Here is a 24,506-nt window from a genome sequence, read left to right as displayed (position 1 = left end):
TTTAGTCAGAATGTAATATTTGGCCTTATAAGTCAAGCATTTTAGAATTTTGGAACTTTTAGTTTTATATTAATGTATATTTTAGAAGATTGTTAGTGTTTAAGACATTGCCAAAACTTGACTCATTAAATTGAGACAACCTTTTGGCATTTGCTTTGGTATACTATCAAGAAATACTGTCCTTGCTATGTTTTCAATTATAAACCAGACAAGTAAGATGTTGCAGGATCAAAACCAATGTCTTCACTTATTTCTCAGAAAAAAAGACTGCAAAGCGGCTCTATTTGTCAGTCATGTGAATTAAAGGGACATGAAACCCAAATTTTTTCTTTCATGATTTAGAAAGAACATACCATTTTAAACAACTTTCTAATTTACTTCTATTATCTAATTTGCTTCATTCGCTTGATATTCTTTGCTGAAAAGCATATCTAGATATGCTCAGTAGCTGCTGATTGGTAGATGCACATAGATGCCTTGTGTGATTGGCTGACACATGTGCATTGTTATTTCTTCAACAAAGGATATCTTAAGAATGAAGCAAATTAGATAATAGAAGTCAATTTGAATGTTATTTAAAATTGTATTCTCTATCTGAATCATGAAATATTTTTTTGGGGTTTAGTGTCCCTTTAAATTCTTGTATACAACTGACATCTGCCTGTTGGTGGTTCCTTGAATGACCCTTCAGTATCCACATTTATCAAACATGTCTTGTTGTTGAAAAATGAATTAGCAAGTTTATCAGTATTGATACAATACACATTAGCCCCGTGGTATTTATTAGCAACTCAATTTAAACACACAGGCAAGTTTATAATGCTCTTCACTTTTTTTCTATATAGATGATCAAAAATATTTAAGCCATTTTTAACAAATTCATATCTATGCAAAAGTGAGAGCAAAATATCAAATATTATCTAAACCTAGTAACTACGACTTAAAAAAACCTTAACAATTTAATTATGTCTCTGACTTCTCTTCTGTTCCATTCATTCATAACATTTAAGCTTCTTACCACCAGATGGCAGTAGATGGATTGAAAATGAAGCCAAAAAGTAAAAGTTTGGTTCCAAAAGAAACCATAAACTGCATGCGGTAATTAGTAAAAAATAAACTTATTGTCTCAAAAATAATATCACCATTTAATTTGCCATACTTTTATTCTTCAGTGGATACAACTGGATAAACTTTGCAACCCTGCTTATACATTATTATTACAATCTTCACGTAATTATATTATTAACTGAATTGGCTAGAATAGTATACAGTGATATGATGTAATCACAAGTGCTGTGTTTATTTAGGGATTAGGATATATATAATATTTTTAGGAATTACTTCTTATGCTCAATATAAAAATCTGAACGTACAGAGACACAGAACATAAAATACCACTGACAAATGAAAACTAAAGTCTATACATTTTCTTTATATTGAAATAATACTAAGTATTTAACAAAAAGAAGAAAAAAAACACTTGGGGGCATATTTATCAAGCTCTGTACGGAGCTTGATGCCCCGTGTGAAGGCTCGCCGGAAACAGAAGTTATGAAGCAGCGATCGCTATATCGGATCATGTCCGCTCGCACAATCATAAATATGCCCCTTGATGTACTAGATTCATTGCAGGCCAATGCTTTATTTCAAGTCCCCATAGACCACAGTAACTGACATGCCAGATCCCAGCCCCTTCACATGTTGGTGGTGGTACTTTGTAGGAATGAGATAGTCTAGGGATAGACATTAAACACCTCTTTCACACCCCTAGAAAGACCAAAAAGCATATTCCATATCGTGCAACTGCTGCAAATCAAACAGCCGATAAGGACGATTTGGATGATTTTGAAAACCTAGCCTACAGGCTTATTGGCCTTTCTAGGGAGTGTGGGAAGCAGCAAAATTTTTACACAAACATTAGGGATGTTTAACATATCTTTAAGCAGTTACCCAGTGCATTGTAATCTTACTAGGGTCACTTAAATGCTGCCAGTAACAAATATGATGGCAGGCAGTGGGAGGGTAAGAGAACTGTTGGGTGGATCAGGGAAGTGGGAAGGTGAGTAGGGACCCCTACACTACAGAAAAACATAAATAAATAAATATATATTTTTTTTAAAAAGCCCTAAACTCTGCCAGTACCTAAGATGGTGGTGACCAGTAGGGGAGGACGGATAAGGTAGGAATTAGGGGTAAGAGGTTTCAGCTGGGAGTGTAATCTCTATACTACAGTAAAAATGAACCTTAAAAGGAAACTGATTAACCCCTTTACTGCCAGGAGTTGTGAGTGTGGTGAGTTGCTGCAATTAGCAGCCTTCTAATTGCCAACAAATGAATTGTGATGCCATGCATTTCTGCTCTTTCAGAACAAAGGGGATCCCAGAGAAGCTTTTACAACCATATGTGTTATGATTGCACAAGCGGTATGTAAAACATTTCAGTGAGAAAGCCAAAGTTTGTGAAATAGTTAACAAGATCGCATTTGGCAGCAAAACTGTGCCATGAAATATATTAAATTGGGCCTAGCTCAATACCTTGGCTTGTCACAAAAAAATATATAGTTTTGATTGGTAAAAAAAAAAAAATAAGGTTCGATTTTAAATTGAGTTATAGCAAAAATGCTAAAAATTCTTTAGTACTTTGAGCAAGGCTCGCGAGGAAACAGGGGCATCAAGCTTCCAAAATTCTTCAGATTGCCTAACCCAGCTATTTGATTTGAAGCACTTTGAAGCCCTATGTTACATACTTGGTTTTTGGCCTCTATAGGAAGTGTAGAACAAGCACAAGTTTTTGTACCCATTTTTTTTTTTTAATTTCCTTTAATACAATGAGACAACTGATAAGGTTCTTGGGAACTACAGGACTTGTAATACAGAATATTTTTAATTTCCTTTAATACAACAAGACAACTGAGGAGGTTGTTGTTAACTACAGGACTTGTAATTCAATAATAAAGTAATACAGAAGAGTTTGTGTTAATGGAGCACCCATACCCTTTGCTGTACTTTTAAGGAATAAGAAGTAGAAGCCCATAGTGCAGCTCTAATTAACCAAGCTTGTAAGATACAACCTGTAAAAACTATAACAGATTATAGTCATATCATTTGGTTATATAAAAATATACAAAGGTGCCCTCTAATCCATCCCCATTATTCCATTAGGAGTGGCAATAAAAAATGGAAAATGTTTATAGGTAATGCTATTGAAACATCAAAATTGTTCAAACTTTATCAATCCTTTAGAAAAATGTAGCAACTAATTTTTCTATAAAAATCCCCATAGAATTGAATGGTGATTTCCTACAGAAACTCATTCAATACGTTTCTCTAAAGGATTGGAATCAATTCCATATTTGAAAAATAAATATGCAGAAAATGAATATAATAGTTTGAATTGTAACAATATTATACACACTCAAATAAAAATGTGCTTGTCATAGTTTCTTAAACTTTCTGATTATAAACTTGTATTTCCAAACCACAAAGTAAAATAATATTACTATTATTATTATTATTAATAACAATAATTATAATGTAACTACTCTATACATATACTATATGCATTGTGTGTACATGTGTGTGTGTGTATATTAGGGATGGGTGAATGTGTTTATATCCGAATTCAAATGTTAGAACGAATGTTATTGTAGAAATTCGATTTACATAATAGAATGTTAATAAGAACAAATATTCTTAAAAATACGATTTTCGAATGTTGTTTACAGTTTTCAAATGTCACATTCGAATTCGAATGTTACATTCGAATGTCACATTCGTATTCGAATACTACTTTGTTAAAACACAATTGTAGACTAGAAACACTATTTTGAATGTCACATCCGAATCGAATATCAAATTCGAATCGAATGTCACATTCGAATTCGAATATTACATTTATAAAACACAGCATTAGACTAGAAATACTATTTTGAATTCGAATGTCACATTCGAATCGAATATCACATTCGAATAGAATATCACATTTAAAACACAGTATTAGACTAGAAATACTATTTCACATTTGAATGTGACATATATGTGTGTGTGTGTGTGTGTGTGTATGTGTGTGTGTATGTGTGTGTATATATATATATATATATATATATAATATATATATTTATTATCCCCCCTCAGTTACCTGTATGCACCCCAGATATCCATGCTGTGATGCTACATGAACAGCGCTGTTCCCAGATTTGTCAACTTCATCCAAGGAAATACCCTGCTCTTGCATGAATTGGAGGAGCCACAGTAGTATTTTTTCCTAAGTAAAAATTCATACACAAGATAATGTTCAGTCTTTTGTACACATACTCATGTGCCTTTGTAAGACAGAGATTACAATAATGTAGGTATATTGGCAGACATTATGAGACAATGTTTTATGAAGCAATTTAACAACTGTATTCATTTAAAATTCTGAGTTTAATTTTCCCCTCTGGTGAATACATCAGCTTGCTACAGGCTTAGAATACGACATGCAGCCAATATTTTATACACTATGCTCTGTACACCTGAGTCCCCTCTAATGTTATATTGAACCCAGAGTGTGAATATTTTATCTGGTTTGCAACACATTGTGAACGGAAGCCAAAGGCTCAGTCGTAATGGAAGAGGCTGTGGTTTTTTAATGGTTCCTTTAGCTGACTCTGCACTTGCCTGATATGTATATAGTCTTCATCAAATTCTCTTGCAGCAGTGTGTTACTCAGATTTACACTTATCTTTGTGTTGAAAGTTCTCGATTTTTGTCATATCAAAGTATTAGCAGACAAATACTGGCTACTTTACAAACTTTAGTATAGCTGAAAATACAAAAATGGCCTAGTCATTAAAAAAAGATACTTAACAGACTTGCATTTGAAAATACATGAATAATGATGCAATCAAATCAATTATGGGTTGTGTTTTCTGTGGGATGCTTTTGTGTTTTTAATTTTCTTTTTAAAAAATAAATTAAAAAAGTAACAAAACTTTCAACATAGTTTCTTTACTTATATGTGTTTTAGTGAATCTTTATTCATGGTAATTCAATTATATTTTTGTTTCCTATCATTAGAAAAGTGACACATCAATGTGGAAGAGAATGATTTATAAAATTAGGGAGTATTTTGACTCAGTAATGTTTATTCCTGATCACAATAACTTATGAACTAATTTGCACACATGGGTGACCCAAGATGGGCAAGAACAGGAAAATAATGCACCCCAGGTTTTGCATGTCTAGAGTCTAATCACTGGGGAAAAGATTAAATAAATCCCATAATTCTAATCCATGCTACCTACAGAGGGGAAAGACCCCTCATTTTAAAGGATAAACTAATATTAAACAGCAATTGACTAACAAATTATTCTTTTTCAAATTAAAATTTGCCCATACTCAGTTCAATTTTGATCTTTCTATCCCTTTAACTATTATATATCAGATGTAGAGTGATAAAAGGGCAGGTCAATGAAGCTTTATTATGAAAAATAAGAGACTCCTCTTTCAAATAAGTGATAACATGGTTTTTAAACTGCTACATGAGAAAATGCTCCTCTTTCAAATGAGTTGTAACATAGTCCTAAAGATTACATTTGATTTGCTGAAAAAAGTGTAGCTGTAATCTACTAGATACAAAGTAGAAAGAAATCAAATTTGCTAGTCAGGTAACCTATGCCACCATTTCTACAAAAACATAAATACACAGGTTACCATTTGAGCATCTGTGAAGGGCATGATGGGTCAGCAATATGGTAATTTAAATATGCGATTAAAGTCAAAATACAATCATTTGTAAAGATTTAAAGATGTATGACTGATTGCTTTTCAAACTATCTCTACAGCATTGGTGCTTTCGTTTCCACCCTGTTCCTCAACCTTGCCAGCAATTTTCAGCAGTATGCTAATTGCAACATTAATCATATCAAGCCTGGGGATGGGTTGTATGAAATCATATCAAGCCCAAAGATTGGTTGTACAGGAATATTCATTGTTAATCATTATTACTTTTTTAAAAAACAATGTGCTTGTTGTGGATTTTGTGTTCCTATAAGTTTTTGTGTGGGCAATTATATTCAAACTTTGAAGGGACACTCAGGTCAAATAAAATTTTCATGATTCAGATAGAGCATGTCATTTTAAACAACTTTCCAATTTACTTACATTAAAAAAAAATGTGCACAGTCTTTTATATTTACACTTTTTGAGTCACCAGCTCCTACTGAGCATGTGCAAGAATTCACAGAATATACGTATATGCATTTGTGATTTGCTGATTGCTATCACATGGTACAGGAGGAGTGGAAATATACATAACTTTAAAATTTGTTAGAAAGAAACCTACTATTCATTTGAAATTCAGAGTAAATGCTATTGTATTGTCTTGTTATCTTGCATTTGTTGATTATGCAAATCTACTGTGCTTACTGGTCCTTTAAAGTGTAACACAATGCATGACATTGCATTCCTTTCTTATGATTAAAGGGTGTGAACATATATTGCATTATCCTGTGCTTTCTTTATGAAATGGGCTCCATTCCAATTAGAATTCTCTTACAAGGTGCATCATATATGTTTTTGTCAGGTTTTCAAATGCAAGTGCATTGCCTCACCTAGCTTTCCCACAGTTTGTTAGTGGGCGTTCCTATCAATAACATCTCTAGTTATGTGAGGTGACCAATACTTGATATCTTGGATCAATGCTGGTGTTCAGTTCAGGTTTTCTCTGGGGCTCAAGTCAGGGGACTGGGATGGCCATGGCAGGATCTTGATTTTGTGGTCAGTAAACCATTATTGTGTTGATTTTGATGTATTTTTTGGATCATTGTCCTGATGGAAGATCCAACCACAGCTCATTTTAAGCTTTCTGGCAGAGGCAGTCAGGTGTTCATTTAATATCTGTTGATATTTGATAGAGTCCATGATGCCATGTAGCCTAACAAAATGTCCAGGTCCTCTGGCAGAAAATCAGTCCCAAAACATTAAAGAGCCACCACCATATTTAACCGTGGGCATGAGGTACTTTTCTATATGGCTACCTCTCTGTGTGTGCCAAAACACCTATTTTGTTTATTGCTAAAATGCAATATTTTGGTTTGATCTGACTATAGAACCCAATCCCATTTGAGGTTCCAGTAGTGTCTGGTAAAATGAAGACGCTTGAGTTTATTTTCGGATGAGAGTAGAGGCGTTTTTCAAGACACCCTTTCAAACAACTTATGGTAATGTAGGTGACGTCAGATTGTAGTTTTAGAGACTTTCAGAACCCAAGACGCAACTAACTTCTGCAATTCTCCAGCTGTGATCCTTGTCTTCACAGTGTGTTGAGATGATATAGACACATGTCCTCTTTCAGGTTGATTCATAACATTTCCAGTTGACTGTAACTTCTTAATTACTGCTCTGATGGTGGAAATGGGCATTATCAGCCAATAGAATGTGCCAATAGAATGTGAGCTCAATCTGATTGGCTGATTGGATCAGCCAATCGGATTTAACTTAAATCTGATTGGCTGATTCCATCAGCCAATCAGAATATTCCTACCTTAATTCCGATTGGCTGATAGAATCCTATCAGCCAATCGGAATTCGAGGGACGCCATCTTGGATGACGTCATTTAAAGGAACCGTCATTCGGCGAGTAGGCGTCGTTAGAAGAGGATGGATCCGCGTCGGCTGGGAAGAAGATGGCTCCGCTCCGCTCCGGAAGAAAGAAGATTGAAGATGCTGCTTGATAGAAGACTTCATCCCGATGATGGACTTCCGACTTCAGCCCGATGATGGATTTCTTCAGCCGCCGCTTGGATCCAGACTTCAGCCCGAGGATGGACATCACTCTTCAGCCCCCCGCTTGGGCTTGGATCAAGACATCGGAGGCTCTTCTGGACAGATCGGGACCCGGTGAGGTGAAGACAAGGTAGGGAGATCTTCAGGGGCTTAGTGTTAGGTTTATTTAAGGGGGGTTTGGGTTAGATTAGGGGTATGTGGGTGGTGGGTTGTAATGTTGGGGGGGGGGGGTATTGTATGTGTTTTTTTTCCAGGCAAAAGAGCTGAATTCTTTGGGGCATGCCCTGCAAAGGGCCCTTTTCAGGGCTGGTAAGGTAAAAGAGCTTTGAACTTTTTTAATTTAGAATAGGGTAGGGCATTTTTTATTTTGGGGGGCTTTGTTATTTTATTAGGGGGCTTAGAGTAGGTGTAATTAGTTTAAAATTGTTGTAATATTTTTCTAATGTTTGTAAATATTTTTTTATATTTTTGTAACAGTTCTTTTTTATTTTTTGTACTTTAGTTAGTTTATTTAATTGTATTTATTTGTAGGTATTTTATTTAATTAATTTATTGATAGTGTAGTGTTAGGTTTAATTGTAGATAATTGTAGGTATTGTATTTAATTAATTTATTGATAGTGTAGTGTTAGGTTTAATTGTAGATAATTGTAGGTATTGTATTTAATTAATTTATTGATAGTGTAGTGTTAGGTTTAATTGTAACTTAGGTTAGGATTTATTTTACAGGTAATTTTGTAATTATTTTAACTATTTTAGCTATTAAATAGTTCTTAACTATTTAATAGCTATTGTACCTGGTTAAAATAATTACAAAGTTGCCTGTAAAATAAATATTAATCCTAAAATAGCTACAATATAATTATAATTTATATTGTAGCTATATTAGGGTTTATTTTACAGGTAAGTATTTAGCTTTAAATAGGAATAATTTATTTAATAAGAGTTAATTTATTTCGTTAGATAAAAATTATATTTAATTTAGGGGGGTGTTAGTGTTAGGGTTAGACTTAGCTTTAGGGGTTAATCCATTTATTACAGTAGCGGCGAGATTCGGTCGGCAGATTAGGGGTGAATAATTGAAGTTAGGTGTCGGCGATGTTAGGGAGGGCAGATTAGGGGTTAATACTATTTATTATAGGGTTATTGAGGCGGGAGTGAGGCGGATTAGGGGTTAATACATTTATTATAGTAGCGGTGCGGTTCGGTCGGCAGATTAGGGGTTAATTATTGTAGGTAGGTGGAGGCGACGTTGTGGGGGGCAGATTAGGGGTTAATAAATATAATATAGGGGTCGGCGGTGTTAGGGGCAGCAGATTAGGGGTACATAGGTATAATGTAGGTAGCGGCGGTGTACGGAGCGGCAGATTAGGGGTTAAAAAAAATATGCAGGGGTCAGCGATAGCGGGGGCGGCAGATTTGGGGTTAATAAGTGTAAGGCTAGGGGTGTTTAGACTCGGGGTACATGTTAGGGTGTTAGGTGCAGACTTTTCCTAGTGTTTTCCCATAGGAAACAATGTAGCTGAGTTAGGAGCTGAACGCTGCTTTTTTGCAGGTGTTAGGTTTTTTTTCAGCTCAAACAGCCCCATTGTTTCCTGTGGAGGAACCATGCACGAGCACGTTTTTGAAGCTGGCCGCGTCCGTAAGCAACGCTGGTATCTAGAGTTGCAGTGGCGGTAAAAAAGCCTGTACGCTCCCTTTTTGGAGCCTAACGCAGCCATTCTGTGAACTCTAAATACCAGCGGTATTTAAAAGGTGCGGGAGAAAAAAAACACGCGTAGCGAACGCACCCCTTTGGCCGCAGAACTCTAAATCTAGCCGATAGGCTTTCGTTCGAGTTAAAACTTTTTAATTTCAAATTGTAATGTGAGCACAACCCATGGTGCGCAAAAAGACTGCATCTACCAAAGTCAACTAGTGAGGGAGAGTGCAAGATAGTGCTCCACTAGTAAATTAGCCATTAAGGGGTTACCTGCCGGCTCACAGACAAGCAGATGCTAAATGGAGCAAGTGAGATTTAGGCTGCACCAGAGGGTAAGACTATAGGAATAAACAGAAAGCAATATAGTTTGAGGGGTTTATAGACATTAGTCTACGATATAGAGTAAGAAAATATAGCTACAAGTGACAATGCTTGAACAAAGATATACTATTTCTAATTTAAAAAGGACAGGATTCAAATAGCAAGATTAGAGTACAATTTGTTTCAGCTGCAGCATATCATGTACCACGTGACATTTATCATAAAAAATGACAAAACATTTTTCATTCGCTTGACACAAATGTGTAAATATGAAACACATATTCCATTAAAGCTTTTTATTATTAAACGCATTCCTTTTTGTCACTTGGTGTTTAACCTCAAAAAACAGAATGTGCTATACCCTATTGTCAAATGGTTTGCTTTTAGTCAAGTTGTCTCATAAGGCCAAAGGCATGTCTGGAAATCTGAACTCCAAAGCAAGAAACTAAATCAACTGTCCAACCTAAATGCTGGAGGACACAATGTGACCCTACAGTGCTTTAAGCAAAAGCACAATACTCCTCCATATACTCTTTTCTGCAAATTGTTTATTCCTGACAAACATATTAATGAATATGTTTCCCTATCTTTGTGTTAAATTAATAACTGCTCAACTGCAGTTTGTTTATACAGAAGTACATACTTTTCTAAAATGTTCACTGGCACTGAGAGAATAAAAAACATAGTACCCTCTTATGTAAAAATTAGATTTTCTGCTCTACACAAAGAAATTAGAGACATAAAGGAGACAGTGGGGGGTTGAAAGGTAAGAATATTTAGTTGAAGATGAGGTCCCCACCAGCACCCATGTACTCTTCCTATTTGGTTTTGTGGTCAGATACATTATGGTCTAGAAGCCCTCCTGAACACACCTGCACTAAGTAATGAGGGACAGATTTAAATGGCATAGAACGTACAGTAAAGTCCATACCTGGCCATAGCTAGCTGCATAGTGAATAAGGCTTGGGTGATCTTTTGAGCAACTTAGTTCTGCAATGGCTTCAGTCTCACTGACCATCCACCGCACACACTCCAGCTGGCCTCTCTGCAATAAACAAAAGAGAAATAGTTTTCAAATCCCACAATTTTATCTCTACTTTATTAATCACAATTCAATTACTTAGACCTTTGACAAAGCCGGTTACGCGAAACATGTTAGGGATGCTAGGGTATTGGTGAGGAGTCTTAGGAGCTCTTGTGTTTTAGATTGCCTTAGGCTACTTTCTACTATTGACTAATTTAAGTGGAGCGTACAGCTGTACTTACTTTAACTTATGGAGCTACTCGTAATAAGCATTTAATAATTCAAGTACTTTGTGTATCGTATCCTGAGCAACAACTAATTATTTATACTCAAATGATTGACACCATGATACTACCACATATGCTACGGAAGTAACTGTATATTACAGATAATTTATTTGTTGATTGCTAACACAGTGTATCTGGTATTATACCAGTCTAGGATATTCTGATATAATAGGAACGGGTTATACTCCCCTATAAGACTGTTACCATGATATTATAACATATGCTATAGACGCAACTATACATTTTAAACAGTCTCTTTGCTGACTGTTAAAGGGACTGTAAACACTTGATCCACAAAACCTTGATCAGTAAAATTAACATTAATTATTATAAATAATCCTTTGATGCAGAGAAAAAGCGCATTGGAAGCGTTACAAACATATATATTATCTATTCATAAAATACCTTTATCTGGCCGCCTATCTAATAAATCTTTTTTTCTGACCGCTTCGTCATAGCCCCTGCATCCAACCGCCGTTAGAACGTCCGTCTTCTCCTCTCCTCACAGCGCGCGTTCCCTCATGACGTGCGCATGCGCAGTGACATCGTTACTTGTAACTTCAGCCTTATACAGAATCGCAATGCTTTGTTCTGCATTGCGATTCTGTGTGTCTGATAGAGCGGTGAGTCACTCCTACAGACGAACGAGCAAAAAGATTAACATTTAAATTTTTCATTATATGTTATATTTATTGGGCATTATTGGTGGTACATTACAAAATGTAAACTTACCAAAAAACAAATATATAATGTTAAATTGCTCGTTTTAGTTTAGGGTGGGTTGCTAAATGATTCTCTTCAGATGCGAGGAGGAACTGGAATGTTACATAAGCAGTGAATTGCAATGCGCTTCGCATCGCGATCCACTGCTTATATTGTGTGAAGTAGAGTTGCGGATTTGCGCATGCGCAATCTTACACATAATGCGCGCTCGGGGGTATAGCGATGGGAGGAGGAAGTGTCTGTATGACGTAAGTGCCCTGCAGCGCTGACTTTGCTATAGAATGTACTCAGGCTGCATGGGCGGACGGAGCGGTAAATAAGTTAGGAATAATAAAAGTTAGTTTCGTTTGCTTCTGCAGCGCTTATACTCTGCACAATATAATAATTATATTAAATGGATATTTAAAAATGTATACGGTGGGTGAGAAATGTCAAAGTTTACAGTCCCTTTAACACAGTGTACAGAAAGAAAAGAGCATCTTTTATGCACTCTGGGAAACACTAAATTAGATTGGTCCAAAATAGAGGACACAGAATAAAACGGAGGGGTTCTCAATCCTCACCACAATATGAGGGGAAAAAATAAAACTTTACATTTATTATATCAAGAAAATAAAAAAAGAGAAATATAAAATCACTTTAAAAACAATTAAAACAAGAAATAACATACAGGGACATGAAAGGTCTAAATCAGAGTATTGTATAAATCACGCAGCAAACACCTTTACAATCAAATATAAGGCCTAGTACCAGAAATGTTCAAAGGAGGTAATTATCCCCTTTATATAGTGCAACACAAAATAAAAGGAGCCCTAATATATAGTCTACCGGTGACTATAATATCTCCCTAAGGAGAACCACAAAAAAAGGGATTGGCGAACTGCTAGTCTCAAGTGTTGCTCCTACACAATTATTTAAAAACACTGGGTATTCCTGTCCTAATCTGGTACTACAAAAGCATCTAGTATAGGGTTAAATCAATAAAGCAAATAGATCATATCAAATATAGCTGCAATACAATACCAAAGGCCCCCTGGTCAAGACATAATCACGTCACAAAGCGCCTGACGCATGTTTCGCATCCTCCTTTTTTTGCATGTAGGGACATAGAGGAGCCAGATATGCCAATCCTGGCATCTTTTACATTTATTCGGGGTCAGTCGTGTTGCATATGAAGCTGATAACTAGTACATACCCACTGTTAAAGGGACACTTTACCCAAATTTTTTATTTTGCAATTCAGATAGAGCAGGCAATTTTAAGCAACTTTCTAATTTACTCCTATTATCAATTTTTCTTCGTTCTCTTGCTATCGTTATTTAAAAAAAAAGGCATCTAAGTTTTTTATTTGGGTCAGAACTCTGGACAGCACTTTTTTATTGGTGGATTAATTTATCCACCAATCAGCAAGGACAACCTAGGTTGTTCACTAAAAATGGGCCGGCATCTAAACTTACATTCTTGCATTTCAAATAAAGATACCAAGAGAATGAAGAAAATTTGATAATAGGAGTAAATTAGAAAGTTGCTTAAAATGTTATGCTCTATCTGAATCACAAAAGAATTTTTTTTGGGTTTAGTGTCCCTTTAATCAGTCTAGTGTGTTTATGGTGTGCATATACCAACCAGCTGGTTATCCTCTGTGATAGACACAGGATTGTATAAAAGGTGTAGATCTCAGTGTTAAAAGGCAAATGGAGAATGTTTGTAGACATGTACATATCAAAGCTCCTACCATACTGAATGCTGGGTCTATACAGTTATAAACTATACACTACAATGGTCTTTTAAGGACGAAACACATAAATGAATAGCATGGAAGAATCAGAAGACAAATGTGAGTGAGGAATGATGGTAAAAGAAATTGGAGAATATATATACATTGGAAGCATCAATAAAATGAATAGGAAGGCCAGAATCAGCAGAGAATGAGAGTTGTAAAATATGTTTTCACCCATCACTTTAATGACTGGCAAATATTCTAGTTATATGTACATTTTTCCAAATAATTTTGTATTATTTATGATCAAAAAGTGACTTGCATAACTCCCTTTCTCCTTTTTTTCCGTATATATTTTAATTTATGTTGACCGAGACAGAGTTCCATTTTGGAACGCTGCCTAAAAATAAGTCAACCACAACTGTTTCTTATGGCAAAAGCATTTGGAAGTTTGTTGATTTAAATGCACTTGAGGATATGATTCATTTTTCAGGCACAGATATTTCTCTATTAAAACTCCTTTAAGCACCAGTAGTATTGTGTGTAATCATAACTACTGTTAAAGCAAATATGGGATAATGGCATTATTTGTACCGTACAAAATGATCAATGGAATATAATTATTAAATGTTGACCGTCTATAATAATTTGCTGTAAAATAATTCATTTTTACAATTATAGGGACTCTGAACCCAAAAATTTTCTTTTGTGATTCAGATAGAGCATGCAATTTTAAGCAACTTTCTAATTTACTCCTATTATCAATTTTTCTTCGTTCTCCTGCTATCTTTATATGAAAAAGAAGGCATCTAAGCTTTTTTCTTGGTACAGAACTCTGGACAGCAGTTTTTGATTGGTGGATGAATTTATCCACCAATCAGCAAGGACAAGCTAGGTTGTTCACCAAAAATGGGCCGGCATCTAAACTTACATTCTTGCATTTCAAATAAAGATAGCAAGAGAATAAAGCACATTTGATAATAGGAGTAAATAAGAAAGTTGCTTAAAATTTCACGCTCTATCTGAATCACTAAAGAAAAAAAATTGGGTTCAGTGTCCCTTTAAGTAAATAAAGAGACATTAACATGAAGATAATATGTTTAAAACATTGGAGTTTTATTATGTTTTCTAGTGGAAAAAAAAATTACAACTAATAAAGTAGTCATTATCAGCTGGAGAGCAATATATCTCTTACGATAAGGTGCACAAACAAGCTTTTCCTGTTAGTTTTAATATCAGTATAAGAGCTTTAAAATAACCTTTTTTATGCAAAAATATTTTAACATGTTTAAAAAGTGGGTGTTTAATAAGTACAATAGTTTTTTGTTTAATGTCCCTTTAAGGGAATTTAGAAAGAACTTAAATACATTTTAACCAAGATTAAAAAAATAATAATCCAGGGATACTTTGCAATAGAGCAATTAGGAAATCAAATTATGAGAGCAATAACTATGCCCACAATGGGCCAGATTACGAGTGGAGTACAAACGTTTGTGCGCGAGCGATAAGGGGTTTATCACGGTTGTTTGCGCTTGTTGGGTTTACCGCTGGTATTACGAGTTGAAAGTAAACATGATCACTTGAGCTCAATCACAATTTATGCTAGAATGATTACCACGTCTTCTGGTTAACTGTTTTACAAAACAAAAATGTTGCACACAACACATAAAAAATACATTACAAAGTACACTTACACTCATAATAATACTATCTAATAAAAAATATTATAAAAAAAAACATTGCACACAAAAGCTATAAGCACTCAAAGATATCAGGTCTCAGCTGTTAGAAAAAAAAGTCTTCAAAGGGCTTTAACATTGAGATCAGAGCCAGCTCAAGATATTGTGGTGCCTGGGTCCGAGAATGCAATGACACCCCCCCCCCCCAGTAGTAGCATTACTGATAAGCATATAAACCTAATAGCCTTGCTGCCTTCCTGCATGCAACCAATGCTTATGCACAATAGCATTATAATTGGAAGGAAGTTAGGGAAGATATGCAATTGTCCTACCTTGAATTTAGCCCCTGAATGGTTTTGTGTATTTGTGCATGTTGAGGTTTTGCTGCTGGGAGCCTGTGACTTCCCCTCAAGGAGACACAAAACAGGAGTGGTCTGGGTCTGACAGTGACTGACCTGAGTCACTGAAGTGCTGCCCCTTGTCAAGTGCTGCCTGGGAACAATTGGAACTACTTGGTCCTATGGGTGACACAGCCCTGATTGAGATACATACATATACATGTCTAGAGATGTATATGTATGTATATATGTTTATATGTGTGTACCTATGTATTTACTGTATATGTGTATATATGTGTTTACAGACATATATATATATATATATATATATATATACACACACATATAAACAAATAAATACATACAGTCATGGCCAGAAATATTGGCATCCCTGCATTTCTGTCAGATAATGCACCACTTCGCCCAGAAAATTGTTGCAATTACAAATATTTAGGCATCATGTTTATTTATTTTGTTTGTAAATGGTATGAAACAAAAAAGTAGAGAGAAAAAAGTCAAATCTGACACATTCCACGCAAAACTTCAAAAATGGACTGGACAAAATTATTGGCATCCTCAATTTAATATTTGGTAGCACACCCCTTGGAAAAAATAACTGAAATCAATCTCTTCCTGTAACCATCAATGAGTTTCTTACACCTCTCTACTGGAATTTTGGACCACTCTTCTTTGGTCAACTGCTCCAGGTCTCTCAGATTGGAAGGGTTTCTTTTCCCTACTGCTGTTTTGAGATCTCTCCACAGGTGCTCTATGGGATTGAGATCTGGACTCATTGCTGGCCAGTTCAGTACTCTCCAGCGCTTTGTCTTAAACCATTTCTGGGTGCTTATTGACATGTGCTTTGGGTCATTGTCCTGCTGTAAGACCCATGACCTCTGACGGAGACCCAACTTTCTGACACTGGGCCCTACACTGCACCAAATAATTATTTGGTAGTCTTCAGATTTCATAATGCCATGCACACAGTCAAGACATCCAGTGCCTGAAGCAGCAAAGCAATAAACATCAGCGAACCTCCAATATGTTTGACTGTAGGGACTGTATTCTTTTCTTTAAAGGCCTCATTTATTTTTCTGAAAACAGTAGAATGATGGGCTTTACCAAAAAGCTGTAATTTTGTATAGTCTGTCCATAGCACATTTTCCCAAAAGGATTTTGGCTTCCTCAGGTAAGTTTTGGCAAACTCCTATATGGCTTTTTTATGTTTCTGTGTCAGCAGTGGGATCCTCCTGGGTCTCCTACCATAGCGTCCCTTTTCATTCAGATGGTGACATATAGTGTGAGCTGACACATTTGTACCCTGTGCTTGAAGGTCAGCTTGAATTTGTCTGGAAGTTGATAGAGGTTCTTTATCCACCATTCGAACAATCCTTTGTTGAAATCTTTCATCCATGTTTCTCTTTCATCCAAGTTCAGAGAGATTAGCTACAGTGCCATAGGCTGTAAACTTCTTGACAATGTTGCACACAGTGGACATAGGAACATTAAGATCTCTGGAGATAGGCTTGTAACCTTAAGATTATCCATGCTTTTCCACAATTTTTGTTCTCAAATCCTCAGACAATTCTTTGCAGCTCTTTTTCTTCTCCATGCTCAATATGGCACACAGAGACACACAACAGAAAGGTTGAGTAAATTTTTCACCATTTTAACTGGTTGCCAGTGTGATTTCAATATTGTCAGCACCTGTTAATTGATACAGGTGAGTTTAATTACAAATTACAGGAGCAACCAAACTTGGAATGCAATTATTTCTTACAATTTTGAGAAGGTGCCAATAATTTTGTCCAGTCCATTTTTGGAGTTTTGCGTGGAATGTGCCAGATATGGTTTTTTGGGTCATACCAATAAAAACAAAAGAAATAAACACGAGAATGCCTAAACATTTGTAATTGCAACAATTTTCTGGGCGAAGTGGTGCATTATCTGACAGAAATGCTGGTGTGCCAATATTTTTGGCCATGACTGTATATACACATATATTGACATATATAGAAGTGTAAAACATGATGTGTGAAAACATGAAAAAACATATTTATGCAATATTAATTTTTAATTAAGTGTTATACTGTGTATTTACTATAAATATTTTACATTCCTATGTTCTGCACATAGCAGATGTTCTATGCATTTTTAAATAAATATTCCAATATATATCTGTATATATCTATACCTATATATACTTGTATCTATATATCTATCTATCTATCTATCTATCTATCTATCTATATATATATATATATATATATATATATATATATATATATATATATATATATATATACAGTATCTCACAAAAGTGAGTTCCCCCCTCACATGTTTGTAAATATTTTATTATATCTTTTCATGTGACAACACTGAAGAAATTACACTTTGTTACAATGTAAAGTAGTGAGTGTAAAGCCTGTATAACCATGTAAATTTGCTGTCCCCTCAAAATACCTCAACACACAGCCATTAACATCTAAACCGTTGGCAACAAAAGTGAGTACACCCCTAAGTGGAAATGTCCAAATTGGGCCCAAAGTGTCAATATTTTGTGTGGCCACCATTATTTTCCAGCACTGCCTTAACCCTCTTGGGCATGGAGTTCCCCAGAGCTTCACAGATTGCCACTGGAGTCCTCTTCCACTCCTCCATGACAACATAAAGGAGCTTGTGGATGTTAGAGACCTTGTGCTCCCCCACCTTCCGTTTGAGGATGCCCCACAGATGCTCAATAGAGTTTAGGTCTGGAGAAAAGCTTGGCCAGTCCATCACCTTTACCCTCAGCTTCTTTAGCAAGGCAGTGGTCATCTTGGAGGTGTGTTTAGGGTCGTTATCATGTTCGAATACTGCACTGCGACTGAGTCTCTAAAGGGAGGGGATCATACATGTTGGCATTCATGGTTCCCTCAATGAACTGTAGCTCCCCAGTGCCGGCAGAACTCATGCAGGCCGACCATGACACTCCCACCACCATGCTGTCACGCTCCTCGCTTTTGAGGCTCTGTTGCTGCGTTGCTTAGCAACATCCTTTGCCTCTGAAGCTGTCTCACTCTGCTGACACGCTCCCTGAAGCCATCCCATTCTACTGACATCACTCTGGGTTCAAATTCCGGCGTGTCCTTCACCTGATGCCCGTTTGTTTTTTCCTTGCTGTGGCTTTGTGAGTACTCATTTTGATACTTTGTTGCCTGATATTCTGTTAACGAACTTTGCTTGCCTGACCACGTCTCTGTTTAACCCCTTCAAACCTGAGGATACTCTGCTGCCTGATTTACTGTTTAAAAACTTTGCTTGCCTGACCACGTCTCTGTTTAACCCCTTCAAACCTGAGGATACTTTGCTGCCTGATTTACTGTTAACAAACTTTACTTGCCTGACCACATCTCTGTTTAACCCCTTCAAACCTGAGGATACTTTGCTGCCTGATTTACTGTTAACAAACTTTACTTGCCTGACCACGTCTCTGTTTAACCCCTTCAAACCTGAGGATACTTTGCTGCCTGATTTACTGCTAACAAACTTTGCTTGCCTGACCACGTCTCTGTTTAACCCCTTCAAACCTGAAGATACTTTGCTGCCTGATTTACTGTTAACAAACTTTGCTTGCCTGACCACGTCTCTGTTTAACCCCTTCAAACCTGAGGATACTTTGCTGCCTGATTTACTGTTAACAAACTTTGCTTGCCTGACCACGTCTCTGTTTAACCCTTTTTTAAACCTGAGTATACGTTACTGCCTGATATACTGTTAACAAACTTTGCTTACTTGACCACGTCACTCTCAGATAATCCCTCTCTAATCTAAATCTACCTTGTTGCTGGATCTTACGTTGCCAAATCCTTGCCTGCCTGACTACGTTTAATCCTGACCCCTTATCTTCAATCAAGCATCTTTGTGGTATTACTTGGATTACGTGAGTAACATCTCACCTTGTATTATTCTTTTCCAGAGAGGCTGTCGTGGGGTCAGGTCCTGGTTTATACTCAGTGTGCTAGTGTGTTGTTAATTATCATTCTAGCATTCGGGTCTGATTCGGGACTTCACCTAACCTGACACATGCTTAACTGTAGGCAAGACACACTTGTCTTTGTACTCCTCACCTGGTTGCTGCCACACACGCTTGACACCATCTGAACCAAATAGGTTTATCTTGGTCTCATCAGACCACAGGACATGGTTCCAGTAATCCATGTCCTTAGTCTGCTTGTCTTCAGCAAACTGTTTGAGGACTTTCTTGTGCATCATTTTTAGAAGAGGCTTCCTTCTGCAACAACAGCAATGCAGACCAATTTGATGCAGTGTGCGGCGTATGGTCTGAGCACAGGCAGACCCCCCACCCCTTCAACCTCTGCAGCAATGCTGGCAGCACTCATACGTCTATTTCCCAAAGACAAACTCTGGATATGACACTGAGCACATGCACTCAACTTCTTTGGTCGACCATGGCAAGGCCTGTTCTGAGTGGAACCTGTCCTGTGAAACTGCTGTATGGTCTTGCCCACCGTGCTGCAGCTCAGTTTCAGGGTCTTGGCAATCTTCTTATAGCCTAGGCCTTCTTTATGTAGAGCAACAATTCTTTTTTCAGATCCTCAGAGTTATTTGCCATGAGGTGCCATGTTGAACTTCCAGTGACCAGTATGAGAGAGTGTGAGAACGATAACACCAATATTAACACACCTGCTCCCTATTCACACCTGAGACCTTGTAACACTAATGAGTAACATGACACTGGGGAGGGAAAATAGCTAATAGGGCTCAATTTGGACATTTCCACTTAGAGGTGTACTCACTTTTATTGCCAATGGTTTGGACATTAATGGCTTGTGTTATTTTGATGGGACAGCAAGTTTACACTGTTATACAGGCTGTACACTCACTACTTTACATTGTAGCAAAGTGTCATTTCTTCAGTGTTGTCATATGAAAACATATAATAAAATATTTACATAAATGTGAAGGGTGTACTCACTGGAAATATTTATGAGTAAATAGAATATATTCTTCTATGTGAAGAACATTGGAATATGATGTATTCATATTTTCATGTCGAGTTAGCACACTTGAGAATATGCGATCGGGTTTGCGCACGAGTAAGGTGATTTTTACGTCCACTTTTTTGCTCTATTGACTTCCATGGGGGAATATGTGAACGAGCACCAGATCTTCTAAGTTCAGCTTTTTGCGTTTGGTGGGTTAGAGCACGAGCGGAAACAGTTTACTTTCAACTCATTATACGAGCGCTACCCGATACTTGCAAAAAGCTTACTTCTAGGGCAGTTAACACTTGAGTGGGAGCATTAAATAATGCTGCAGTTGTAATCTGGCTCAATGGGTTTCACTGCTCTGTCCATTCTGCTTGCTCTTAAACACCCAAGTAAATTGTGCTCAATATGCATAACATAGTACATTTCACAATATTAACAAATACCAGTTCACAAAATGAAATATTTATTTTTATTATTTTCCTGCTTTTCTGCTGTAAACTTAAGGACACAATATGATAATATGCAAACAAACATATAAATAATTATATATTTATATATAAAAAATATATACACAGATGTCTGATTTCCATGATCGCAAGTGCGCTGGGAAAATCAGAACAGGTGACAAGGATGTTTAAGAGGAACTATTCTAAATATCTACAAAGAGTGTTGCAAATTTAAGAGAAATTCACTATATTTGCTTCTGCATCAAAGAGGTTAAGATTGCAAGTTTTTTTGTGTGTTTTCACAAGCACTTAGATTTATAGGTTTTTATTAGGAATGGCGAGATTTCAATATGTTAAGTAACTTAGAACATAAAATGTCAACACATAAGGTGTAGGTGATAGATTTTAAGAGTTTAAGTAACATGCAAAATCATTTCTCATTTTACTGAACCAAAAGGTACAGAAATAAAACTGAAAAGAAAAAATAAGAAAATTGTGATTTTTTTTTGTAGAAAATGACTAAAAAACTGTATTTAAATGTGATTATTCAGAAATAAGAATTCAGAATAAAACACTAAACAAATTATGGTTCAAATATATGACCAACACATTAATGAATATAAATGCTTGTTTTTTTTATTCATTAATAAAAAAGAATAAAAAAGAGATATTCCCTCTTTTTTGTCCACTTTGAGCTATTACATGCAGCTGTCGTACTAAAAGCTGTTTTTAAAAAGTGCCTTTTATTTCATGAGAGTCTATAAATACATTGTCATTAAGTGCTTCTCACGTCTCTCAAAAGATTACTTGAAAGCTGAAATAAAACAAATTATTTTGGCATAGAGCCTTGGACTTGGCTTCTGCAAGAAACACAGAAGGTTTTTGGAGGGTTTAGCTGGAGAGACAGTTGGGAACACATCATTCCTATGTCTAATAAAGTCTAGTCTACTGATTAAGGGCTAGATTACAAGTGGAGCGCAATTTATCACTCTTGCTTGAGTGTTATATTCTGTAGACATAGGCTTTTTGCGCAGGTCGGGTAGTGCGCGTATTACAAGTTGAAATTAAAACATTATCTTAAGAGAGCTAAGCCGAACTTCGAATATCACAACCACATTAACTTATTCCCCCATATAGTTCAATGGAGAGTGAAAAGTGGAAAAAACCTAACACACTTATTCGTGCGCAAACCCGACATGAAATATGATGAATATTACATATTCCAATACACACACACACATATATATATATATGCTACGGAATTTGGCGGCGCTATAGAAATAAATGATAATAATAATTATATATATATATATATATATATATATATATATAAAATATTTCACAATAAATCACACTATCTGAATTTAAGCACAGCAAACAGGCTTATTCTGTGTGAAAGATTATACCATTGTTTCTGCACCCTGGTCCTGTGATATTCTGCGGATAAGAGTGTGTTATAAGGTACTTTGTTATAGATACATATATATATTTATAGGTATAGATATATACAGATATATATATATATATATATATATATAAATATCTATTTTAAAAAAGAACATATTCCACTATGTGAAAAACATTAGAATGTGAAATATTTACAGTAAATTCAAACTATAACACTTTATTAAATATGAATATTGCATAAATATGATTTTTTTGTTTTCAGCTACTTGACTGCAAAGGGCTCCAATGCGCATATATATATATATATATATATATATATATATATATATATATATATATATATATATATATATATATATATATATATATATAAAATGCACTGTTTTATTAGGGGGAAGGTACCAATATTCTACTTTACAATTTATTATTTATTATTTGGGTGCAGGCCCTGTTACACACATGAATTTACATCCAAAAAACAGAAACAGAGAAAAAAATAGAGAGAAATACGAAGAGGACACAGTAGTGTCCTCTCCAAAAAAGTCAGGGATTTCAGCACTCCATAAAATTATTAGAATAATTTAGTCAGTGACACATTAGAAAAATGTATTAAATTTATTATAAACATGTATTCTCAGCTTCAGCGTGAACTAAACAACTATAATGTGTGTGTGGTTTTCGCTTAGGGGACCCAGAAGTTGTTTAGTTCACGCTGAAGCTGAGAATACCTGTTTATAATAAATTTAATACATTTTTCTAATGTGTCACTGACTAAATTATTCTAATAATTTTATGGAGTGCTGAAATCCCTGACTTTTTTGGAGAGGACACTAATGTGTCCTCTTCGTATTTCTCTCTGTTTTTTGGATGTAAATTTATATATATATATATATATATATATATATATATATATATATATATATATATATATATATATATATATATATATATGTCTATATGTGTTTACATATGTATTTATGTGTTTACATATGTATTTATGTGTTTACATATGTATTTATGTCTGTAAACAAATATATACACATATAAATACATATGTTTAACATATAAACATATATAAAGTATCTCACAAAAGTGAGTACACCCCTCACATTTTTGTAAATATTTTATTATATATTTTCCTGTTACAACACTGAAGAAATTACACTTTGCTACAATGTAAAGTAGTGAGTCTACAGCCTGTATAACAGTGTAAATTTGTGTGGCCATTATTATTTTCCAGCACTGCCTTTACCCTCTTGCGCATGGAGTTCACCAGAGCTTCACAGGTTGCCACAGGAGTCCTCTTCCACTCCTCCATGATGACATCACAGAGCTGGTGAATGTTAGAGACCTTGCGCTCCCCCACCTTCCGTTTGAGGATGCCCCACAGATGCCCAATAGGGTTTAAGTCAGGAGACATGCTTGGCCAGTCCATCACCTTTACCCTCAGCTTCTTTAGCAAGACAGTGGTCGTCTTGGAGGTGTGTTTGGGGTCATTATCATGTTGGAATACTGCCCTGCAGCCCAGTCTCCGAAGGGAGGGGCTCATGCTCTGCTTCAGTATGTCACAGTACATGTTGGCATTCATGGTTCCCTCAATGAACTGTAGCTCCCCAGTGCCGGCAGCACTCAAGCAGGCCCAGACCATGACACTCCCACCACCATGCTTGACTGTAGGCAAGACACACTTTTCTTTGTACTCCTCCCTGGGTGCCACCACACACACTTGACACCATATGAACCAAATAAGTTTATCTTGGTCTCATCGGACCACAGGACATGGCTCCAGTAATCCATGTCCTTAGTCTGATTTTCTTCAGCAAACTGTTAGCGGGCTTCCTTGTGCATCATCTTTAGAAGAGGCTTTCTTCTGGGACGACAGTCATGCAGACCAATTGATACAGTAAGTGGCGTATAGTTTGAGCACTGACAGGCTGACCGCCCACCCCTTCAACCTCTGCAGCAATGCTGGCAGCACTCATACCTCTATTTCCCAAAGACAACCTCTGGATATGACGCTGAGCACGTGCACTCAAATTCTTTGATCGACCATGGAGAGGCATGTTCTGAGTGGAACCTGTCCTGTGAAACCGCTGTATG

At 36.1% G+C, this 24,506-nt stretch overlaps 1 protein-coding gene across 7 annotated transcripts in view; it reads right to left on the bottom strand.

Annotated features, from left to right (window-relative positions):
* SNCAIP (synuclein alpha interacting protein) overlaps positions 1-24,506 on the bottom strand; it is a 462,588-nt gene that overhangs the window by 74,298 nt on the left and 363,784 nt on the right. For all 7 annotated transcript variants that reach the window (XM_053701602.1, XM_053701601.1, XM_053701600.1 and 4 more), the window contains 2 exons: positions 10,720-10,833; positions 4,138-4,263 (listed from right to left, as the gene is read on the bottom strand). In XM_053701602.1, coding sequence (XP_053557577.1) covers positions 4,138-4,263; positions 10,720-10,833 — 240 coding nt within the window. The remainder of the gene's footprint in view (positions 1-4,137; positions 4,264-10,719; positions 10,834-24,506) is intronic.

Source organism: Bombina bombina, chromosome 2 (assembly GCF_027579735.1).
Source record: "Bombina bombina isolate aBomBom1 chromosome 2, aBomBom1.pri, whole genome shotgun sequence".
In the NCBI taxonomy this organism is placed as follows: domain Eukaryota; kingdom Metazoa; phylum Chordata; class Amphibia; order Anura; family Bombinatoridae; genus Bombina; species Bombina bombina.
Note: the sequence above shows the minus strand (reverse complement) of the source record. Positions and strands in the feature narration are given on the sequence as shown.